The sequence below is a fragment of the Bombina bombina genome, chromosome 5, assembly GCF_027579735.1.
Source record: "Bombina bombina isolate aBomBom1 chromosome 5, aBomBom1.pri, whole genome shotgun sequence".
NCBI classification, from domain to species: Eukaryota; Metazoa; Chordata; class Amphibia; order Anura; family Bombinatoridae; genus Bombina; species Bombina bombina.
The window spans coordinates 790,688,245-790,707,420 of NC_069503.1; the positions used below are offsets into that span (position 1 = coordinate 790,688,245).

The 19,176-nt window shown below is 38.0% G+C and overlaps 1 protein-coding gene across 1 annotated transcript in view; it reads left to right on the forward strand.

Moving 5' to 3' along the window:
• LOC128660831 (cadherin-19-like) overlaps positions 1-19,176 on the forward strand; it is a 346,558-nt gene that overhangs the window by 66,516 nt on the left and 260,866 nt on the right. Inside the window, exon 2 of the mRNA XM_053714877.1 lies at positions 684-968. Within this exon, the coding sequence (XP_053570852.1) occupies positions 771-968 (198 nt within the window). The 5' untranslated portion in view covers positions 684-770. The remainder of the gene's footprint in view (positions 1-683; positions 969-19,176) is intronic.

Here is a 19,176-nt window from a genome sequence, read left to right on the forward strand (position 1 = left end):
AGGTTTTATATTGTATTTGCGATGCTGGGGATGGCAGTTTAGGGGTTAATAGTTTAGTTTATGGGTGTTAGTGTACTTTGTAACATTTTTCTTAGGAGTTTTGTGAAACATTTTTGTTTCGCAAAATCCATAACTACTGGTCTTTGATCGCAGAATGGATCGTTGTGGTATAAGCTATAACGCTAGCACTATAGCCGGACCGCACAACCTGTAATGTGGGCGCAATAAAAATTACACACTCAAAAGTCATTTTTTTGAGTGCCGAACGGAGAGAGTTGCGTAAAGGCTAAAATGCTAGCGGTATAGCTGTACCGCCGCAACTTGTAATTTGGGAGACCTGCATATTCCGCGCGCAATGGCCAATTTTTCAGCGGTATACCGTACTGCAACACTTGTAATCTTGCTGAATGTGTTTAAATAAAGGTTTCATATGCATGATAAAAATGTTAAGAGCGTATTTATATGTTCTAAACATCAGAATATCTTAAAATATTTATTGGCAAAGCATTGTCAATTGTCAACCTTACATGCATTCTAATGAAGAACTACAGTAATAAAATATAATGTGTGATTGGTATCAATATGTTTGCTTAGCTTTAATAACCTAGACTTATTATAGAGTAAGTAAGCATTTTACTGGGATAACATATATTACTCACATTGTTCATGTTCTATTTTTACAGAATTTCGATTCCACTTAATATAAGAAAATGGAGAATCATCATATGAAGTTTTAATAGACATTCTAAAAATTATTTGTGCACAAAAAAATGCAAAGCTTTATTAAGTGGCTTTTCCTGCTGTGGGATTTTTCTTTATTATGGCCAAGTATCTCTGGAATGCAGGTGCTGAATTCCTTTTATGGACAAACACTATTAAACCATCAACGATCCAAGAGAAGTTGGGTTTGGAACCAATTGTTTGTACTTGAGGAGCAGACAATAACAAACCCTGTGTCAGTTGGACAGGTACATTTTACGTCTTTTTCAAAGATATAGTGATGTACAAATGCATATATATTACTTACATTTTATTCCAGTTGTGCACTTTTTTCCATATCTCTTTAAAACCCTAATATTACTCTTTTTCAAGCACATTTACTGCTTTTTTCTGAGTTATGTTATAGAACAATTCTTGGAAAGACGTTTCAAAAGAATGTATGGTATCAAGAATGAAAGATCAGAAGCTTTATATTTTTGCTGTGTCATCATTGCTCTATATTATTAAGAAGAGTTTTTTTAAATATATTTTGTGTAACTGTAAAACTATGTAAAAAATGCAAAAATGTAAAGCTCCTGCTTTGCATCATGTGCACTTACCTGAAGCACATTATACAGCTTTAAAAAAAATAGACAATATTACTGATCTGTGAGTACGCACAGATTCTGTCATAGGCTGCGAGAATACCTGAGCTCCAAGATGGCAGCCCCCAGTACAAAGAGGCGGAACTTCAGTATCATGCATCTTTAAACTATTAAAACAGGAGAACTGATTTGTAAAGAGCTGCAATAACATACGGCTAAATTACAAGTTTTGCATTATGAGGGGTGCAGTGCTAACTTGCACGTTATTGTATCCCACCTCCTACCCTTCTAGATTGTAAATTCCCACGGGAATAGGGCCCTTAATCCCTCCTGTATGTGTTTGTAAATTTTGTCCTGTATCATACAAGTCTTGTATTGTTTTATCTAAATGAATTGTATCCATGGACAGCGCTGCGGAATATGTTGGCGCTTAATAAATAAAGTATAATAATAATAATATTGTCACCGCTCACTTCCCTACAGCGCTGGTATTACAGGTTTATAAAAACCCGGCGTTATCAGGCAAAAAGTGAGCATAGAGCAAAATTGAGCTACATACCGCACTCCAATATTTTTATTTTACAGGCAAGTTTGTATTTATTTTAACTAGGTAGAATAGTTACTAAATAGTTATTAACTATTTACTAACTACCTAGCTAAAATAAATACAAATGTACCTGTAAAATAAAACCTAACCTGCCTTACAATAAAACCTAACCTTACACTACAATTAAATAAATTACCTACATTAAATACAATTACCTAAATTACAAAAAAAACACCACTAAATTACACAAAATAAAAAACAAACTATCAGATATTTAAACTAATTGCAACTAATCTAATAGCCCTATCAAAATAAAAAAGCCCCCCCCCCCAAATAAAAAAATCCTAGCCTAAACTAAACTACCACAAGCTCACAGGGTATACTTATTCTAGTCTGTGATTTGCTGCGGTCTGTCACATGATACCTAGGGCCAGTAAATGGGGGGGGGGGGGGGTTAAATTGGCCAAAGAAATATACTGCTTATTTGAAATTCAAATTAAGTGTAATTGCATTTTATTTTTAATATACACAAATCCACAAAGACCCGATTTCTCCACCGGGCGGACCCGGTGTCGGTTATGGGTTCCCTGGGAGAAAAACCGGGTGAATGGGTAGACAATATACTCCAACCCTATGTTAAGGCCCTTCCTGGATACACAAAAGACACAACACATGCATTACAGATTCCTAAAGAACAAAATTGGCATACAGGTTGTATGTGGCTTACGGTTGATGTATCCTCCCTATACTCCTGTATTCCACATGAGTTAGGTATTAAGACAGTGGAATATAACATATTATTAAAGAGTAAATTTTCACCAGAATTGATTGAATTTATCATTGCAGCTTTAAGATTTCTTCTTATACATAATTGTTTCCTGTTTGACTGTGAGTATTATCTCCAAATCTGTGGCACAGCGATGGGGACAAAATTTGCCTCCTCCTATGCAAATTTATTCCTAGGCTGATTTAAAGCAACTTACATTTTTGGCCAACACAATGTTTTTAGTGACTTTATAAAATGTTATGCTAGATACATAGATTACCTATTATTAATATGGACTGGTAACAAACAACAAGTTGAGGATTTTCTCCAGTATTTAAATAGGAATGACTTAAATCTTAAGTTCACTCAGAACCACCAGATAAACTACTTGGATATTTCACTAAGAGGTAAAGACCAACATATAGAAGCACAACTCTTTAGAAAATAAACTGCAGGTAACACCATATTAAGGGCTGACTCATGTTACCCCAATCACCTAAAAAACAGGTATACCCAAAGGCCAATTAATAAGAATACTGAGAATCTGTACCACCAAACAAGACTACAATACACACACCCTTAATTTAGTGAATCAATTATTTAAAAGGGGCTATGACAAAAAATATCTAGTTCTTAAATAGGCCAAAGAGAGAGAGAGAGAGAGAGAGAGAGAGAGAGAGAGAGAATCTATTAAAACATTCTCAGTCTAAGAACAAACTCAAAAAATGAAAAGAAAAATTTCTAAATTTTATTACACAATACAGCAACCAATTTAACAAAATACGTAATATTAATCAACAAAGTTTGGGGATTTTAAAACTTGATGAAAATTAAAAAGTATATTTAGAGAATGGAATTAAATATGTATCAAGAAGGGCCCCAACCATAGGTAGCAGAGTTACCCAATATGTATACAATTCAAAAATGAAATCCAAGGAAATATGGCTCTTTAAGAAAGGGTTCTTCAGATGTGGAAAACACCCATGTAATGTTTGCATGTAAGTTCTATCTAATTGCATGTAAGTTCTGTGACAAACAGTATACAGGGTGTACTAGTAGAAATCTGAAAGACAGAATCCGTGAACATTTAACCTCATTAGATAAGGACCCACCAAAAACAACTATAGCTAAACACTTCTGCCAACATGGGATAAACAGTAATAAAAAACATTAATGTTCCAGGCTATAGATTTTATACTGCAGAATAATAGCAGAGGAGACCATTTTAGGAACCTTTTGTATAAGGAAGTGCAGTGGATATTTAAACTGGGTACTAAGGAACCAGGAGTATTAACTCAAGGTGGGATCTGGACCTATATCAGGGAATATGAACTATACAATTCAGAATCCCATGTAGTTTTAGTAAACACTCTCTGGTTCTTATATTATATTAAACTAAAGTTTACCTAAGTTACAAATAAGTCACAAGGCATTTACAATTACAATATTATTACAGAACCATTGCCTGTATCTATACACATACTGTAAAGAGCTAATAAGATACAAAGCAGTTCAGATTGTGGATACTACAACCACAGTTCAGGCATTGAGACATAATAAAACAATGCCATTAACCAATCCTATGACAAATAGATACTAAATGAGTAGGTTATGTTATAATATGGTTTTTAATATATTAAAAACATTTGATCATGGCAACGTATTCACTAACAATAAAATTTCATGCAGATATATGCGTTTAGGGTGCTAACCAGCATCATACTAAACATATAATTTTACAATCTCTTCTTATGTAAGAAGAATTTTATATTACCCCTGCATGAAATGGGGGAAACTATTTTATTTGTGGGTTTTTTTTTACACATCAGTCTATCCTCTTAATTATATATCACTATACACAGTGATTAATTGTAGTGGAGAGGCATTAATTTATATAATATCTAGCCACTAACTAGCGTTTTAAAGACAGAGGAATTAGACCTGTGTGTATGCAAAAAAACACTAAGTTTAGTCACAAGTGTAACATTTACATTTTTAAAAGATTTTTTTGTTTGTTTTTAATTGATTATAGATATAATGTAATATTTTGTGAAAATGTATATATATATATATATATATATATATATATATATATATATATATATATATATATATATATATAAAACACAAAAAACCCAGCACTCACTAGCAGATTCACAGCAATGTTTAAAAGCAAAACTGGGGGAAGTCAGTTACATTTGGCGCCAAAGGATCAAGCCCAGGACCACGACAAGGTCTCCCCCTTCCTGGGACGCTAACCAGCACCCACACAATGCATACTTCCAAACAAACCAACTGGGAACCTCCCAGGGTGACACAGGCTTTTGTAACCTCCCCTATGTAAATACAAAACACAGGAATGGACCGCACTCACAGACTGGACTGGGTACACATCCTAAGCCACTGTTAACTCCACAGCCCTGAACACTGACAGACAGCTGCAAAGTTCCCAGCAACCCAGGCAGTTAACCCCCGAGCAACCTGGGTGTCAGGTCTGCAGGGGAGCATTACAATCATTAACACAAAACACAAAAAAACAGCACTCACTAGCAGATTCACAGCAATGTTTAAAAGCAAAACTGGGGGAAGTCAGTTACATTTGGCGCCAAAGGATCAAGCCCAGGACCACAACAAGGTCTTCCCCTTCCTGGGACCCTAACCAGCACCCACACAATGCATATTTCCAAACAAACCAACTGGGAACCTCCCAGGGTGACACATGCTTTTGTAACCTCCCCTATGTAAATACAAAACACAGGAATGGACCGCACTCACAGACTGGACTGGGTACACATCCTAAGCCACTGTTAACTCCACAGCCCTGAACACTGACAGACAGCTGCAAAGTTCGCAGCAACCCAGGCAGTTAAGCCCCGAGCAACCTGGGTGTCAGGTCCGCAGGGGAGCATTACAATCATTAACACAAAACACAAAAAACCCAGCACTCACTAGCAGATTCACAGCAATGTTTAAAAGCAAAACTGGGGGAAGTCAGTTACATTTGGCGCCAAAGGATCAAGCCCAGGACCACGACAAGGTCTCCCCCTTCCTGGGACCCTAACCAGCACCCACACAATGCATACTTCCAAACAAACCAACTGGGAACCTCCCAGGGTGACACAGGCTTTTGTAACCTCCCCTATGTAAATACAAAACACAGGAATGGACCGCACTCACAGACTGGACTGGGTACACATCCTAAGCCACTGTTAACTCCACAGCCCTGAACACTGACAGACAGCTGCAAAGTTCCCAGCAACCCAGGCAGTTAACCCCCGAGCAACCTGGGTGTCAGGTCCGCAGGGGAGCATTACAATCATTAACACAAAACACAAAAAACAGCACTCACTAGCAGATTCACAGCAATGTTTAAAAGCAAAACTGGGGGAAGTCAGTTACATTTGGCGCCAAAGGATCAAGCCCAGGACCACGACAAGGTCTCCCCCTTCCTGGGACCCTAACCAGCACCCACACAATGCATACTTCCAAACAAAACAACTGGGAACCTACCAGGGTGACACAGGCTTTTGTAACCTCCCCTATGTAAATACAAAACACAGGAATGGACCGCACTCACAGACTGGACTGGGTACACATCCTAAGCCACTGTTAACTCCACAGCCCTGAACACTGACAGACAGCTGCAAAGTTCCCAGCAACCCAGGCAGTTAACCCCCGAGCAACCTGGGTGTAAGGTCCGCAGGGGAGCATTACAATCATTAACACAAAACACAAAAAAACAGCACTCACTAGCAGATTCACAGCAATGTTTAAAAGCAAAACTGGGGGAAGTCAGTTACATTTGGCGCCAAAGGATCAAGCCCAGGACCACAACAAGGTCTCCCCCTTCCTGGGACCCTAACCAGCATACACACAATGCATATTTCCAAACAAACCAACTGGGAACCTCCCAGGGTGACACATGCTTTTGTAACCTCCCCTATGTAAATACAAAACACAGGAATGGACCGCACTCACAGACTGGACTGGGTACACATCCTAAGCCACTGTTAACTCCACAGCCCTGAACACTGACAGACAGCTGCAAAGTTCCCAGCAACCCAGGCAGTTAACCCCCGAGCAACCTGGGTGTCAGGTCCGCAGGGGAGCATTACAATCATTAACACAAAACACAAAAAACCCAGCACTCACTAGCAGATTCACAGCAATGTTTAAAAGCAAAACTGGGGGAAGTCAGTTACATTTGGCGCCAAAGGATCAAGCCCAGGACCACGACAAGGTCTCCCCCTTCCTGGGACCCTAACCAGCACCCACACAATGCATACTTCCAAACAAACCAACTGGGAACCTCCCAGGGTGACACAGGCTTTTGTAACCTCCCCTATGTAAATACAAAACACAGGAATGGACCGCACTCACAGACTGGACTGGGTACACATCCTAAGCCACTGTTAACTCCACAGCCCTGAACACTGACAGACAGCTGCAAAGTTCCCAGCAACCCAGGCAGTTAACCCCCGAGCAACCTGGGTGTCAGGTCCGCAGGGGAGCATTACAATCATTAACACAAAACACAAAAACCCAGCACTCACTAGCAGATTCACAGCAATGTTTAAAAGCAAAACTGGGGGAAGTCAGTTACATTTGGTGCCAAAGGATCAAGCCCAGGACCACGACAAGGTCTCCCCCTCCCTGGGACCCTAACCAGCACCCACACAATGCATACTTCCAAACAAACCAACTGGGAACCTCCCAGGTTGACACAGGCTTTTGTAACCTCCCCTATGTAAATACAAAACACAGGAATGGACCGCACTCACAGACTGGACTGGGTACACATCCTAAGCCACTGTTAACTACACAGCCCTGAACACTGACAGACAGCTGCAAAGTTCCCAGCAACCCAGGCAGTTAACCCCCGAGCAACCTGGGTGTCAGGTCCGCAGGGGAGCATTACAATCATTAACACAAAACACAAAAAAAACAGCACTCACTAGCAGATTCACAGCAATGTTTAAAAGCAAAACTGGGGGAAGTCAGTTACATTTGGCGCCAAAGGATCAAGCCCAGGACCACGACAAGGTCTCCCCCTTCCTGGGACCCTAACCAGCACCCACACAATGCATACTTCCAAACAAACCAACTGGGAACCTCCCAGGGTGACACAGGCTTTTGTAACCTCCCCTATGTAAATACAAAACACAGGAATGGACCGCACTCACAGACTGGACTGGGTACACATCCTAAGCCACTGTTAACTCCACAGCCCTGAACACTGACAGACAGCTGCAAAGTTCCCAGCAACCCAGGCAGTTAACCCCCGAGCAACCTGGGTGTCAAATCCGCAGGGGACATTGCTGTGAATCTGCTAGTGAGTGCTGGGTTTTTTGTGTTTTGTGTTAATGATTGTAATGCTCCCCTGCGGACCTGACACCCAGGTTGCTCGGGGGTTAACTGCCTGGGTTGCTGGGAACTTTGCAGCTGTCTGTCAGTGTTCAGGGCTGTGGAGTTAACAGTGGCTTAGGATGTGTACCCAGTCCAGTCTGTGAGTGCGGTCCATTCCTGTGTTTTGTATTTACATAGGGGAGGTTACAAAAGCCTGTGTCACCCTGGGAGGTTCCCAGTTGGTTTGTTTGGAAGTATGCATTGTGTGGGTGCTGGTTAGGGTCCCAGGAAGGGGGAGACCTTGTCGTGGTCCTCGGCTTGATCCTTTGGCGCCAAATGTAACTGACTTCCCCCAGTTTTGCTTTTAAACATTGCTGTGAATCTGCTAGTGAGTGCTGGGTTTTTTGTGTTTTGTGTTAATGATTGTAATGCTCCCCTGCGGACCTGACACCCAGGTTGCTCGGGGGTTAACTGCCTGGGTTGCTGGGAACTTTGCAGCTGTCTGTCAGTGTTCAGGGCTGTGGAGTTGACAGTGGCTTAGGATGTGTACCCAGTCCAGTCTGTGAGTGCGGTCCATTCCTGTGTTTTATATATATATATATATATATATATGTGTTATTTTTGTCTCTCACAAATGAACTTGTCACTCACTAATAAGTTATTTCAAATTTTTTCACGTCACCTTATAGATTCACATTTTAGTTCGTTTTTTTACACTTTAGGTGAATACACTATTTGTACATCAGCAACTACAGGTGTTAGTTACATTTAAATTTTAATTACACCCTATAAGAAGGGAGAATAGCTACACACACCTATCTTTGAGAAAGCGCTACAACGGTGTGAAACGCGTTAGATAACGTCAAACTCCACACCTACACTCTAGGTCACTGTCTTGTCCATTTGACTGTTTGCTCTTAATTGCAGTTCAATAAAAGGTATGTTTTATATATCTTCTGTTTAGCTAAGTGCCGTCACTTTATTTATACTTTGTGTACCAGTTTGCTACATTTAAGGTGAACACTTTTTTGCTATTATACATATTCTAGTCTGTGATTGGCTGAGGTCAAATAATACCTTGGGTCAGTAAAAGGGGGGAGGGGGTTGGCCAGAAAAAAAAATCTTATAAAAAAATTATTTGAAATTCAAATTAAGTGTAATTGCATTTTATTTTTAACAAACACTTGTTAAGTATGCAATTATACTCCGCTTTTGCTCGAGTGCAAAGATTGCTGGAAGTAAACTTTTTACATGCTCGGATTAGCTCAAGTATTTCAAGATGAAAGTAAATGGTTTGCTATCGAGTAAATCTGACGTGTGCACATTTCAAGGATATGGATATCACAACCGCATTAATTTCATCTCTCCACAGACTTTGTAGTGTGCTGTTTAGAAAAACTAACTAACACTTATCGCTCACATGTGCATTTGGTGTATATTTGACCAAATGCAAATGTTCTTTACATAAGAGAAAATTATATTTTATATATATATATATATATATATATATATATATATATAGATTCGTACAAATTCAATATCAGCTAAAAGTAGCATAACCATACTTATTTTGTATTTATACTAGAATATGCTGCACAGCTTTTATAACACATGTTGATATTTACTTATTCTGTCTCTACTGATGTGTTTGCTGGTCTCCCCGGTAACATTGTTACTTGATCTGTCGTTATTATTATATGTCGGCACATTGTCTCTCATTTACCTCTGGTATCTTATCTGCTGTTTATTATGTTCTAGGCAAGTCTGGTTACTGCGCTTTGACCCTATATTACTGTTTTGGATGTGCTTGATGTTTTTAACACATTATTTTTTTTCGGCCGATTATCACGCTGACACGGCTGCTTACTCCTCCCTTGGGGGGGTAGCAAATGTGTAGAACGTACACGTAACGGCTGTAGGGTATTTAAGTCCTGGTGGTGGGAAATGCAATTGTTGTTTTTCTATCTGTATGAGGATGAGCAAGTTTGGCTTGAAAACGTTCACAAATAAAGTGGATCTACAAGTAAGTCCTTTGGAGTGCACTTTCTTCTACTTTTATATATATATACATATGATGTTTTTTATGTAGAAACATAATTTATGTAAGAACTTACCTGATAAATTCATTTCTTTCATATTGGCAAAAGTCCATGAGCTAGTGACGTATGGGATATACAATCCTACCAGGAGGGGCAAAGTTTCCCAAACCTCAAAATGCCTATAAATACACCCCTCACCACACCCACAATTCAGTTTAATGAATAGCCAAGCAGTGGGGTGATAAAGAAAGGAGTAGAAAGCATCATCAAAAGAAATTTGGAAATAATTGTACTTTATACAAAAAATCATAACCACCATAAAAAGGGTGGGCCTCATGGACTCTTTCCAATATAAAAGAAATGCATTTATCAGGTAAGTTCTTACATAAATTATGTTTTCTTTCATGTAATTGGCAACTAGAGAGGGAGGGATAAAAATAAAAACAGCCAATTTCCGCTGAAAAAATTAATACACAACCCAAAAAAGAAATAAGTTTATTCTCATAAATGAAAGAAAAAAAACTCAAATCAAAAGCAGAAGAATCAAACTGAAACAGCTGCCTGAAGAACTTTTCTACCAAAAACTGCTTCCGAAGAAGCAAATACATCAAAACGGTAGAATTTATTAAATGTATGCAAAGAGGACCAAGTTGCTGCTTTGCAAATCTGATCAACTGAAGCTTCATTCTTAAAGGCCCACGAAGTGGAGACTGATCTAGTAGAATGAGCTGTAATTCTCTGAGGCAGGGCCTGACCCGACTCCAAATAAGCTTGATGAATCAAAAGTTTCAACCAAGAAGCCAAAGAAATAGCAGAAGCCTTCTGACCTTTCCTAGGGCCAGAAAATAAAACAAATAGACTGAAAGTCTACCTGAAATCTTTAGTAGCTTCCACATAATATTTCAAAGCTCTTACCACATCCAAAGAATGTAAGGATCTTTCCAAAGAATTCTTAGGATTAGGACACAAGGAAGGGACAACAATTTCTCTATTAATGTTGTTAGAATTCACAACCTTAGGTAAAAATTGAAAAGAAGCCCGCAAAACTGCCTTATCCTGATGAAAAATCAGAAAAGGAGACTCACAAGAAAGAGCAGATAGCTCAGAAACTCTTCTAGCAGAAGAGATAGCCAAAAGAATGCATAGGCTCAAATGGAGGAGCCTGTAAAGCCTTCAGAACCAAATTAAGACTCCAAGGAGGAGAAATTTATTTAATGACAGGCTTAATACGAACTAAAGCCTGTACAAAACAGTGAATATCAGGAAGTATAGCAATCTTTCTGTGAAATAAAACAGAAAGAGCAGAGATTTGTCCCTTCAAGGAACTTGCAGACAAACCCTTATCCAAACCATCCTGAAGAAACTGTAAAATTCTAGGAATTCTAAAAGAATGCCAAGAGAATTTATGAGAAGAACACCATGAAATGTAAGTCTTCCAAACTCTATAATAAATCTTTCTAGAGACAGATTTACGAGCTTGTAACATAGTATTAATCACTGAGTCAGAGAAACCTCTATGACTTAGTACTAAGCGTTCAATTTCAATACCTTCAAATTTAATGATTTGAGATCCTGATGGAAAAAACGGACCTTGAGACAGTAGGTCTGGCCTTAACGGAAGTGGTCAAAGCTTGCAACTGGACATCTGAACCAGATCTGCATATCAAAACCTGTGTGGCCATGCTGGAGCCACCAGCAACACAAATGATTGTTCCATGATGATTTTGGAGATCACTCTTGGAAGGAGAACTAGAGGCGGGAAAATGTAAGCAGGATGATAACACCAAGGAAGTGTCAGCGCATCCACTGCTTCCGCCTGAACATCCCTGGACCTGAACAGGTATCTGGGAAGTTTCTTGTTTAGATGAGAGGCCATGAGATCTATCTCTGGAAGACCCGACATCTGAACAATCTGAGAAAACACATCTGGATGGAGAGACCACTCCCCTGGATGTAAAGTCTGATGGCTGATATAATCCACCTCCCAATTGTCTACACCTGGGATATGCACTGCAGAGATTAGACAGGAGCTGGATTCCGCCCAAGCAAGTATCCAAGATACTTCTTTCATAGCTTGGGGACTTTGAGTCCCACCCTGATGATTAACATATGCCACTGTTGTGATTATTTGTGTACAAATGAACAGTTCTCTCTTTAACAGAGGCCAAAACTGAAGAGCTCTGAGAATTGCATGGAGTTCTAAAATATTTATTGGTAATCTCGCCTCTTGAGATTTCCAAACCCCTTGTGCTGTCAGAGATCCCCAACCTGAAAGACTTGCATCTGTTGTGATCACAGTCCAGGTTGGCCGAACAAAAGAAGCCCCTTGAACTAAATGATAGTGATCTATCCACCACGTCAGAGAGTGTTGTACATTGGGATTTAAGGATATTAATTGTGATATCTTTGTATAATCCCTGTACCATTGGTTCAGCATACAAATCTGTAGAGGTCTCATGTAAAAACAAGCAAAGGGGATTGTGTCCAATGCTGCAGTCATGAGACCTAAAGCTTCCATGCACATAGCCACTGAAAGGAATGGCTGAGACTGAAGGTGCTGGCAGGCTGCAATCAATTTTAAACATCTCTTGTCTGTTAGAGACAGAGTCATGGACACTGAATCTATCTGGAAGCCTAAAAAGGTGACCCTTGTCTGCGGAATCAAGAAACTTTTTGGTAAATTGATCCTCCAACCATGTTTCCAAAGAAACAACACAATTTGATTCGTGTGAGATTCTGCAGATAGTACCAAGATATCATCCAAATAAGGAAACACTGCAATACCCTGGTCTCTGAGTATAGAGAGTAGGGCACCTAGAACCTTTGAAAAGATTCTTGGAGCTGTTGCTAGGCCAAATGGAAGAGCAACAAATTGGTAATGCTTGTCTAGAAAAGAGAATATCAGAAACTGATAATGTTCTGGATGAATTGGAATATGAAGGTATGCATCCTGCAAGTCTATTGTGGACATATAATGTCCTTGCTGAACAAAAGGCAGAATAGTCCTTATAGTCACCATCTTGAAAGTTGGTACTCTTACATAACGATTCAAAATTTTCAGATCCAGAACTGGTCTGAATAAATTTTCCTTCTTTGGGACAATCAATAGATTTGAATAAAACCCCAAACCTTGTTCCTGAAAAGGAACTGGCATGATTACCCCTGAAGACTCCAGGTCTGAAACACACTTCAGGAAAGCCTGAGCTTTTACTGGATTTGTTGGGATACGTGAGAGAAAAAATCTTCTCACAGGAGGTCTTACTCTGAATCCTAATCGATGCCCTTGAGAGACAATGCTCTGAATCCATTGATTTTGGACAGAATTTATCCAAATATCCTTGAAAAATCTTAATCTGCCCCCTACCAGCTGAGCTGGAATGAGGGCCGCACCTTCATGCGGACTTAGGGGCTGACTTTGGTTTCCTAAATGGATTGGATTTATTCCAATTTGAGGAAGACTTCCAATTGGAAACAGATTCCTTGGGGGAAGGATTAAGTTTTTGTTCCTTATTTTGATGAAAGGAACGAAAATGGTTAGAAGCCTTAGATTTACCCTTAGGTTTTTTTTATCCTGAGGCAGAAAAACTCCCTTTCCCCCAGTGACAGTTGAAATAATAGAATCCAACTGAGAACCAAATAAATTATTACCTTGGAAAGTAAGAGATAGTAATCTAGATTTAGATGTCATATCAGCATTCCAAGATTTAAGCCAAAAAACTCTTCTAGCTAATATAGCTAAAGACATGGATCTAACATCAATTTTGATAATATCAAAAATGGTATCACAAATAAAATGATTAGCGTATTGCAGTAAGCGAATAATGCTAGATATGTCAGAATCCAATTCTTGTTGCGCTAAATTCTCCAACCAGAAAGTTGATGCAGCCGCAACATCAGCCAAAGAAATAGCAGGTCTGAGAAGATGACCTGAGAAGATGATCTGAATATAAATAGGCCTTCCTTAGATAAGATTCAAGCTTCCGATCTAAAGGATCCTTAAAGGAAGTACTATCTTCCATAGGAATAGTGGTACGTTTAGCAAGAGTAGAAATAGTCCCATCAACTTTGGGGATTTTTTCCCAAAACTCTATAGAATTTGCTGGTAAAGGATACAGTTTTTTAAACCTTGAAGAAGGAATAATAGAAGTACATGGCTTATTCCATTCCTTAGAAATCATATCAGAAATAGCCTCAGGAATAGAAAAAAAACCCTGGAGAAACCACAGGAGGTTTAAAAACAGCATTTAAACGTTTATTAGACTGAACGGCAAGAGGACTGGTTACCTCAATATCCAAAGTAATTAACACTTCTTTTAATAAAGAACGCATATACTCTATTTTAAATAAATAAGTAGATTTGTCAGTGTCAATGTCTGAGGAAGGATCTTCTGTATCAGATAGATCCTCATCAGAAGAGGATAAATTATTATGTTGTTGGTCATTTTAAATTTCATCAGCTGAATGAGAAGTTTTAAAAGACCTTTTACATTTATTAGAAGGTGGAAATGCAGACAAAGCCTTCAAAATAGAATCAGAAACAAATTCTTTAAAATTCATAGGTATATCATGTACATTAGAAGTTGAAGGAACTGCAACTGGCAAAGTACTATTACTGATGGACACACTATCTGCATGTAAAAGTTTATCATGACAACTATTACACATGACATTCGGCAAAATAATTTCCACAATTTTACAACAAATGCACTTAGCTTTGGTAGAACTGATGTCAGGCAGCAATGTTCCAGCAGAAACTTCTGAGGCAGGATCAGATTGAGACATCTTGCAAAATGTAAAAGAAAAAACAACATATAAAGCAAAATTATCAATTTCCTTATATGACAGTTTCAGGAATGGGAAAAAATGCAAATAGCATAGCCCTCTGAAAGAGAAAAAAGGCAAACATCAATGGGGTATTGAAATAATGAAAAAATTTGGCACCAAGTATAACGCACAACGTAACTGAAAACTTTTTTGGCGCAAATAATAACCGGAAATGACACACTCGCGTCACTAATGATGCAACCGCGTATAAGGCTTCGGCATCAATTATGATGCCGGAAAATTCTCGCGCCAAGAATGACACAATAAAGTTTAGCATTTGGCGCACCCTTGGGCCTAATACCACCCGCAATTTGCAAGAAGTAGTCAATTGAAAAAAAGACTAAACCCAAGGTAAGAAAACATTTTCTTAAAAAATGTTTATATTTCCCAAATATGAAACTGATAGTCTGCAGAAGGAAATACATGAACCTGACTCAAGGCAAATATAAGTACAATACATATATTTAGAACTTTATATAAATGCATAAAGTGCCAAGCCATAGCTGAGGTGTCTTAAGTAATAGAAAACATACTTACCAAAAGACACCCATCCACATATAGCAGATAGCCAAACCAGTACTGAAACAGTTATCAGTAGAGGTAATGGTAAATTGAGAGTATATCGTTAATCTGAAAAGGGAGGTAGTAGATGAATCTCTACGACCGATAACAGAGAATCTATGAAATAGACCCCCGTTAGGGAAATCATTGTATTCAATAAGTGATACTCCCTTCACGTCCCTCTGACATTCGCTGTACTCTGAGAGGAATCAGGCTTCAACAATGCTGAGAAGCGCATAACAACGTAGAAATCTTAGCACAAACTTACTTCACCACCTCCATAGGAGGCAAAGTTTGTAAAACTGAATGAATTGTGGGTGTGGTGAGGGGTGTATTTATAGGCATTTTGAGGTTTGGGAAACTTTGCGCCTCCTGGTAGGATTGTATATCCCATACGACACTAGCTCATGGACTCTTGCCAATTACATGAAAGAAATATATATCTATACCTATATATCTATATCAACATAGGTATATATATATATATATATATATATATATATATATATAGAGAGAGAGAGAGAGAGAGAGAGAGAGAGAGAGAGAGAGAGAGGAATATCTATTTAAAAATACTCAGAACATTTTCCCCTAAATGAAGAACATTGTAATGTAAAATATTTACAGTAAATAAACAATACAACCAATTATTAAATATAAAATTTGCTAAAAGTTCACTTCAGGTGGTGTTTGCATGCAAGCAAAATTGTTAAATAGTGCACCACTTGTAACCTGGCCCATAAAATAGGCCTTTCAATTGAAACACCTTTTCATATACCTTATACCTTTTAACCCTTTATGAAATATTTTAATTAATATTTAAATGAATCATTTTTATTAGATAGTGTAAATATAAGTGTATCACTGTATTTTATCGTATTTATGTTTTATTTAGTGTAACTTTTATTTTAGCCCTAACCCTTTATGCGAGGTCTTCAGTTGCACTAATCCTATGCGAGAAAAATTACTTTCAACTTGAATCACGCAAGCAAGTTGCAATATCGCAACCACGCCAACGTTAGCGCAACACTTGTAATCTAGCACTATATGTTTAATTAATTTGCAGAGGTTAAATAGTTATATACAAGCAATAGTGCAATCATAAAATGTTCTAACATATTAGTGTCCCTTTTAGAAATGTATTAGTATATTATTGTTTTAAAAATATAGAATACACAAAAATGTATATTTGTTTTAAAAAATATGCATGTAAACATGCAGTATTATGAGGATATTCTAATGTACATTCCCCTAGAGATTATTGTCACTTAAAGGGATAGTCAACACCAGAATTTTTGTTGTTAAACCCTTTAAGGACGCAGCTTTCAGTTTGCTCAATTGTTTTATGACGGAAATATGTCCTTAAGAGGTTAAAAAGACAGATAATCCCTTTATTACTCATTCCCCAGTTTTGCATAACCATAATAATACATAAGAACAAAAAAACAATATATAAACTTGCTTACAGCACAATATAAGAAATAATAAAATACAAAAACAAATGTAATGGTGCACAAAAAAGGCTAAAAGTCCCAGGTAATCACAGTGGTAATGCTCAACCAGTGAACCTCAGGGAAAAAAAAGAAGAAACACATATAGTGAAGTTCTGTGGTTATGTGAAATTTACAGCAGAACATAGAAAAGGTACTCACATTGTCTAGAGCTTCAAAATCAAGCTCTAGATATATAGGCACAGGAAGCTCCTAATAGGAGGCAAGGCAAAGAAGGATGTTCCAGCTCCAAAGGATTAATCAGAAGTGGTTAAAAAGTATAACACATTTATTAAAAACAAGTCACAAGGCATATAATGAGACTGTCCCAATCATAGTGTCCAATGAGCTCTGTTAGCCCGGTAAGGAACAAGCCCCCCCCCACCTTTTTGACATCACTACACCCTTACAAAAACATCCTTATTTATTAATAAAATGTTACTAAAAAAAAGTCTGTTCAAAAATGTTTCTAGTCATTAAAATAGCAACAATCCCACCTGAGAATAAAACAGCAAACTCTCTATACATCATTATATCAACAAAGTTTATGTGTAAAATTAATCTCCAATGTAAAAAATAGGGCATTAACTGGGCTAGAAGTAAGCTTTTTGCACGTGTTGGGTTGTACTCGTATTACTAGTTTAAAGTAAAGTGTTTTCACTCGTGCACTAACCTCACGATTATAAAAAGCCAAACTTACAATGCTGCGGGCACATTAATGTATCCCCCCTTAGAAGTCAATGGATCAAAAACACCCTACTCGTGTGCAAACCCGATCGCATTTTTACACTCAAGAGCACTTACCCAACATGAAAATATAAATATTTCACATTCCAATGTTCTTTACATAGAATATGTTTTATTTACATATTTTTTTTTACATAGAAAAGGTATAGAGATATACAGATATACAGATATACAGATATATATATATATATATATATATATATATATATATATATATATATATAAATATAAGAACAATCCAATAATATGCACTCCCTGGATTTAAGCACAGCACACTTTATTCAGCAGTGACGTTTCGGGGCATTCACCCCTTCCTCAGACAACCCAAAATGTGATACAATCAGTGTATAATCAGTGTATAAAAATATAACAAGCCCCTCCCCCATCCACATTCAGCCAATCAAACAGGAGGAAGATCACATTATATCCTGTGCAAATGGTCACTGAATCAAATGTGTAAAAACAAATCAATCAATCTTATTACCAATATTATTGATGTGTTATATTTCATGCTATCTATATATCAAGTGATCAGTAAAACAAGTGTTATTTAAACATACTGTTGTTTAAAAATAGTGACATTAATCAAGTGGACATGGCCTAAATCAAATGAGATAAAAAATGTGATAGTGTATAATTAGTGCGCCAACGGTCTGATAATCTACTGTCTATATGACAGTGAAACAAAATCACAGTGTTATAAAAAATCTAAATATATAACTATCAGATACAAATCGTTATAAAAAAATAAAAAAATCCCGATCATATTAGGAAACAAATGAGTTATTCCTAAATAGTGATAGTGATAACGTGATACAGTGTTGTCTTAGCAGCGAACACCCTAAATTATAAAGGTAATAAAACTGCAAGGCACTATAAGTGATAAGCACAGCAATGTGGTAGAATCATTAAATGATATAGTGGAATAGTCCCAATAATCAGAGTTCAAAATGTTACATAAATGATGGGCGTAATGTCCAAATCACAGTAGGCAGGCTCTTCTCCAAAAGATCCCTGTTGGTGACCCAGGGGTGGATACTAAATAGAAAAAAAGATAAAAGAAGGCGCCAACATAGTGCGGTTACCAATGAGATGGGACACGCTTAGCAAATATACCAAATACTCACAGGATGAAAGACACTTGAGAAGTGTCACAGATGCCTCCTGGACTCTCTGAGTTGTCCAGCTAACTCCCACTCCACTGTGGTGGTAAGGTTCCGCTTGTCTCTGCCAATTTGGATGGCTCCGCTGGTGGTCCTGGCTCCCAGCCAATGTTCCAAAAGGAATCTCTTGCGGTTTCCCCAAATCCAGTTATCCAATTCAGATCCGTGCTCTCCGTTGGGGGGTAATACAGCAAGGCAAAAAGTGGTTTGTATAGTGGTGACAAACGTGATCCCTGCCACTTGGTCTGCAACGTACAGCTATATTCACAAAATAAAATTGGCACTAACCAGTGGTGTCAGTTTCAGTTGCAGCAAGGCAGGTTTTGCCAACTCCTTGTCTCTCTCCTGACTGAGATTTTCCTCCTTCTCAGTCAGGAGAGAGACAAGGAGTT